General features: G+C 31.8%; 1 protein-coding gene across 6 annotated transcripts in view; it reads left to right on the top strand.

Moving 5' to 3' along the window:
• The window catches only part of LOC106869914 (protogenin A), a 1534154-nt gene that overhangs the window by 818864 nt on the left and 708313 nt on the right, over nucleotides 1-6977 (top strand). For 5 of the 6 annotated variants that reach the window (XM_052972123.1, XM_052972126.1, XM_052972125.1 and 2 more), the window contains one exon: nucleotides 4189-6068. In XM_052972123.1, the coding sequence (XP_052828083.1) occupies nucleotides 5978-6068 (91 nt within the window). In that variant the 5' untranslated portion in view covers nucleotides 4189-5977. The remainder of the gene's footprint in view (nucleotides 1-4188; nucleotides 6069-6977) is intronic. The other variant, XM_052972124.1, reaches the window with a different exon arrangement.

Below are 6977 nucleotides of genomic sequence, written 5' to 3'. Positions count from 1 at the left end.
TATATATATATATATATATATAGATAGATAGATAGATAGATAGATATAGATATAGATATAGATACGCGGGCAAACACACATATATGCATGTATGCATATGTGTGTGCCTTTATGTTCTTCATGTTAAAAGTAAATATACAAACGTAACAGTTGAAACAATACTGTACAAAATCCATTATCATTATGTCCTATTACATTGGTTTGAACAATTTTTCAACTAACTCAAATTAAGCTAATGGATATTTCACAAATATTTGATCGTGTAACGTTTTTGAAGCATTTAAATAACTGATTTATTAAGGAATTACCCTTCCATCAGTGCGTATGGTTTATACTTTGTTTGGTCAGGAAGAAGATTGGCCTTGTCAATGAACTTCTCGTACCCTCTGAAGCGTGCGAGAATGAGGCATTTTACGTTTTGCTTAGCAGTTTTAAGTTGAGAGCTTAATAGCTTTTGCAAAGCTTCAGTCTTTACACAATGTATGAAAAGAAAGGAGGGACTGCCTATGTGGGCTAAAACATGACAATTTATAGGAGATGAAGTCACATTTATGGTGCACAAATATTACAAAGGAATGAGACAGTAAATATTTTGCATAATGTATGAAGTGGTTTTCTGAGTGTCATCATGCCTTTGCATGTGGCATCAGCATCATTACTGATGTGGAAGACTTACTTTATTGGTAGTTTTACCATAGTTTTGTAGAGATATAGTAATTTTTCATGAACAAAGCAATTTCTGTTTCTGAAGAGAAAAGTTAGTCTTTCGAATTGCGACGTTGAGAATATGCATTTGACAGGGAGACTATCAGTCTCATCGAGATTTCATAGGTCTAATATTCTAGTTAAGTGCTATTCGTGTTTCGTGAATGTGGAGTTTAACGATACATGCTTATGTGAATATGTCTGACATCTTTCTGTAATTATTTCTTGTGTGCCTCAGAATTCTTCCTAGTAGAAATATATAATACGATTATTTTTGTAAAAATCTAATGTCAGAAGTCGCTTACACCAAGTGCGATAACAAAGGCCCTCACTTAATTTTCCCCCTTAATTCTTTTATAAGTTTCGTTTACTCAATATTGATACCTGACAAACGTAAATCCTTTATGTTATTCTATGATCTGGTAGTCACATTTACATGTACCACAAATGAGATGAAATAATTGCTATTAAGATCGAAAAACGTCTGGAGATCTCCACGCACTTCCAAATATCAGACTTATTCCCCACAACATTACATATTCCATTAATTTTAATTAATTAAGTGTTCAGGATTGTCATTCCTGTCTTCTTTTTTTCTACCATTAGCCATTAAGATAATGATCGATCTTATCACTGAAGGTGCAATTTTAATTAATTAAAATATCTTGATTTCTTATATTCTATATGCTAGTGACCATTTCACTGTGTATATATCATTCAAATACATAGAAATGCTTCAAAAGCGTATCTAACATGATACAGAGAAAAATATTCCAATTTAATCAAAGACAATGTTAACTCCAAATCTTCTACATTGAGAATGTATCAATTACGTTTCTGTATTTTGGTTATAATAAAATCAAATCACAGACGACGTGAAAAATGTCACGTTGCCTGGAATAAGAAAACCATTATATATCATCCTGACACATCCCTTAATGTGATGTCAAATTACTTTGACATCACATTAATTTGAATTAATTTGAATTAATTTGAACTAAGTATCAATCAAAAACTTATCAACTCTGATCTGAAAGATGAAACAGGAAACTAAAACTAAATTGTCAGTTATGATAGCAATATGGTGAGGCTAATTTAACTTGAAACATTAGTATAATAATATACAACAACATAGGATATAATGAGGTGAACACCGTAAAGCAAGTTCAGTGTTGTGTCATATAAGGGGGCATCCTTAATCACAAACTGATCAGGTTAGCTTTCAAGTTAATGAAAATATTCGTATCGACAGAAATTGTTTCCCTTATCACTAACATTATTCAAGATATGAATATTTCCTCAAATTCATCTGTTTAAAGTATCTACAATTAAGCATTGTTTGCAATTTTTTTTTTTTAATTTCTATTTCATTCAATCTAGTATCATTAATAAATAGTCTATGCTTTGTAAATAATATCCTATAGAATTGGTATCAAAATTTGATACACGACCAGCATTTTGTGGGAAGGGAAACATCAATTCCATCGAACCCAGTGCACCACTGATACTTAATCTATCGCCCACAAAATGATGAGAGGCAAATTCTACACCGGCGCTATTTCATCTCAGAAAGATAGTAGGTAAAAATGCCGCTATGCATTTTATCTGGTGCAATAACGATTCTCTCAGCTCGCCACCCTTGTAGAATTGTTGAAATTACATCATGTATCGCATTGAAAACCTGCTACCTTCTAATCTGGATCTGCACTCTTGCTGGGATAATATAATGGGAGAATAACAATAAATGCGCTGTTAGGTTAAAACACGATGTCTAAGAACGCTGGCCAAGGATCGAACGCATATAGCAATAACTTTATCATACATCTAATGGACAGCGACAGTATTAATACCATGAGTTAATATTTATCCCCACTTAAATGTGGATGTTTTGTTAGAACAAACTATACTGCGGTAGATTCAATGAGAGAAACTCTCATATTGGCTCATATGCACCCGTTCTTATATCGCTAACGGGGAGCTAAGTCCCTACCATCTCAAGCGCTGAGATCACCGGAACATGTGATTTCGGTATTAATACTGCCTCTATCGCTTATACACATATGACTTTTTTCACAAGCTCTCTGGCTAATCGCGACACCAGTGCCTGTTCTGGGTATTTTTCCTATATATCGCTGGCGGGGAGATGAGTCACAACTATCTCTAGCATTCCATCTTGACACCACTTCGGAAAATCGAAATCACTTGATTTGTCGGTCTCGATGCTGAGGGCAGCGGGGATTTATCTCCTTGCTAGCAGTATAAGCGTGCATCTTGCACCAAAAGTTCATATGACAGTTTCTCTCATGATATATACCGCAATATAGTTTGTTCTAATAGAATATCCATTTTTAAATGGGGATAAATATTATCTCTGTGTCTAATACTTATGGTTATGGTATTGGTTATGATGGTGACAATGAAAATTACAATGTATTTTAAGGAGTTAGATAAAGAAGGAAACGATGCAGTTGTAACTTCTAATACTAATGAAGAAACAGGAAGATTGAAGATGATCTAGTGATGCAACAAAATATAAATGAGGAGTAACGTCGAGCATGTTAATCTTGCTGAGAGAGATATAAATGTCTAGTGTTTGGAATTATAGTTAATTATTTCCTCCCAGTATTTCGTGTATCATTAGGCAGTTCTCATTCAATTTTCCTGCTTAGTTGTGAGTTCTATTTTAATTCCAGTGTCTGTTAACAGTCACATGTATGAACGATGATCTTCATTTTCCTTTCTTCCTGATTATCGTAATGTTGTTTTATGCTTATCAATTATTTCACTACCACAGTAAGTTATCAGTCATCTTAATCCATCGTTATATTCTGCAAGACGATGTTCTATATTAAACCTCTTTGTTTCTCATGTAATCAAGGTATACGAAATTTTCACAATTTTCCTCGGGCATCCTTAAATGTTTACACAATTTGTCAGTTTACTCGAATGTTCACTTTGAGTATAGTGGCCTTTGTAGTCTGAGGGTGTTGAACAGCTGGCTTTAATGTTTCTTTCCAGAGTATTTATCATTAGATTTTGTACATTCGCTGAAATATCGATATCACTATTCTTATTCTGTATTTCCTATTGCTTTCGGCGTCCCCATCATCTTACAGAAGGCTTCCAGTTTATGCGTGGAATGTTTCACATGTTAGATAGTTTATTATCTAACCATAAAGATGGTGGCTGCTGGAACTTGGTTCACCTTGATGCCCTTTGTCTTCTCTGCATTCATTCCCTGTCCGACTGTTTAAGTATATAATGTTCAAATCAGGAATATGATTGAGTTAATGATAATAACAATAATAACGAAAGTAACACAACAGTAGTTTTAATAGTAGTGAGTTATAGCTCATAATATTTGTTTCATTGAGATGAAGATGTGTGTGGGAGAGGAGGAGTAGGAAGGAATTAATAATGACGAGGATATTGATGGTTAGTATAATGATGTTACTTACAATATATTTGCTTTATATTTTCCAGGTTGTTGTTGTAATCATGAGGCTCAACACGATGATGATGTCCGGTATACAATGTTACTACGTAGGTAAGACATCCCTACTTGATCGACAAGAATATTCGGATCTATTCCCATTGCTGATATAGTGTGACATACAAAACGAAAATTAACTCAGTACTTATATACTTATATATATATATATATATATATATATATATATGTATGTATGTATGTATGTATGTATGTATATGCGAAAAAGGAACATGGTTTCAAACACACCCATATCTTTCTGTTTACCCTCCTCTGCTCATTTCATAAAATCATTATCCCTTACTATGATATCTGATATATTTTCTTAGTGAAAACATCGCACTTACTCCAATGCTTTTTTCTTTCATATATTTTACTTCGTTTTATCAGAGGTTTTGTGATTATTTTATAACATTAATATGGTTTATTTCATATTTTATGAAAAAACTGCATACAATAAGATGAAAATAAAACATATACCCGCCCGATATTTGGAAGTATCAATCAACTTTAAACAGCAAAGTAGATTATTTTCCTCATAAACACAATATCGATTCTCTGAAAACTGAATGTTTCAGAAATGTTATCACACAAATATTTAATATGCAATTAAATTTTTAGAACATACCGAACCCCGACCTTATATACTCAAAAGTATACAAATCAGAAACCATACAGTGGTTTACGTTAAAATAACAAGTAATAAGCGAAAAAACTGATAAATTCATGATAAATTCATGCTTTGCAATTAATAATTAGGGCTTGATTATTTTTCATCCTCCCATTTACTATCGTGGTTATTTATTATTATTATTATTATTATTATTATTATTATTATTATTATTATTATTATTATTATTATTATTATTATTATTATTATTATTATTATTATTATTATTATTATCAAAGCTGCCCACTGTCATCCCGCTGTAAAATGTAGCGAAATATCATCAATACATGTATGTATATATACATATATGAAATTGCATATTTATGATATGCATAATATGTATATATACTGTCAATGAAGTTACATATAACACACAGAAACACACACACAATACACACACACACACACTCACCACAACTTATATATAACTATAATATCGCAGTCCTATGTAACAAAAATCTCTCCCACTCACTTTCCTGTTTTCTCCCTATCTATTTCTGTATTTACACATTACTCTCTCTCTCTCTTCTGTATATAACCTAACATACAATCTCCCTTCCATTCTTTCTTTCCCCACCGCCACTCATTTCCTCTTTGTTCCTTAAATTGTGTATAGTGCATGTCGTTGCAGGCGGCAGCGGCCGAAACCACTGGAAAAAGAGATATTGTATCATTATTATCCCTATCATCACACTCTCTTGTAACAGCATCATCGTCGTCACCATTAACATCGTCATCAAAGTTAATGCTATCACCACAATAATCATCGTCATCATCATCTTCACCATTAGCATTAACATCATCTTCCTCTACCACCTCATAATCAGCCATCAGCACAACTGTCACGACTATCACAAACGATTCCAGGGAATGTTACTACTATAAACACGACAACAACAATTGATAATATTATTGCAATGATGTTACCATTATTACTAAGACGGTTACGTCTACTTTTACCACACCTCCCTTGAAACTTTTCTCCAAATACGAAGATTTGAGAGACAGAGGGCGTATATAAAGAGTGGTAGTCAGAGGGTGAGAAAGACAGACAAAATAAAGGGGGAAAAGGAGCAAAAAAAGAGACAATAAAATCATTGTGCTATACAATAATGTTGACCAGATTCGCAAACGGACACCATCATGTCACATGTGCAAAAGTGGCATCGTTAATACAAATGGTTTTAATTGGATTTTCATCAGGTAAGTCGCATGTAAAATAAAACATCCCAACTTTCTTTAACATAACTTGCTACTTTTTCATTTGGTACTGTCTTTTCAAGTTCACAAGACGTATTCCACATTTTTATGGTTTTATGATGTTTTATGATTTTATATATATTGATGCATTTAGATTTCATATACATACAGACATATACATATTTCTATCATATTTTTATCATACATATGCATATATGTCCATGTATGTATGCATGTATATATATATATATATATATATATATATATATATATATATATATATATATATATATATATATATATATATATGGATGAGTTCATGAACTTTGGTTCTTTTCTCTAAAAATTTATATATATGTGTGTGTGTGTGTATGTATGTTTATATGTGTACACACACACTCGAGCTTATATATATATATATATATATATATACATATACATGTATATAAATATATACATATATATATACATATATATATATATATGTGTATGTGTGTGTGTGTGTGTGTGTGTGTGTGTGTGCGTGTGCGTGTGTGTGTGTGTAGGTATGGTTACTACAATATATGCACGTGCGTGCATAATCGATAATACAGATTACATTAGACAGATGAGATAAATGAATAGACGAAACAAATATTCGACTAATTTGGGTATGCATCTCCTTTCAGCTAATATAATGATATATTTTGATATTTGTTACTACACTGATACCTACCCCTGCATATATCTATATACGTACATATACACATACAAACGCATATGCATGTGTGTGCATGTATACATGTAGATATATATATTATATACATATATATTAATGTCTATGTAACAGAATATGTATAGTATAAAAATGTTCTTATTATATATATATATATATATATATATATATATATATATATATATATATATATATAT

The sequence above is a fragment of the Octopus bimaculoides genome, chromosome 12 (assembly GCF_001194135.2).
Source record: "Octopus bimaculoides isolate UCB-OBI-ISO-001 chromosome 12, ASM119413v2, whole genome shotgun sequence".
NCBI classification, from domain to species: Eukaryota; Metazoa; Mollusca; class Cephalopoda; order Octopoda; family Octopodidae; genus Octopus; species Octopus bimaculoides.
Note: the sequence above shows the minus strand (reverse complement) of the source record. Positions and strands in the feature narration are given on the sequence as shown.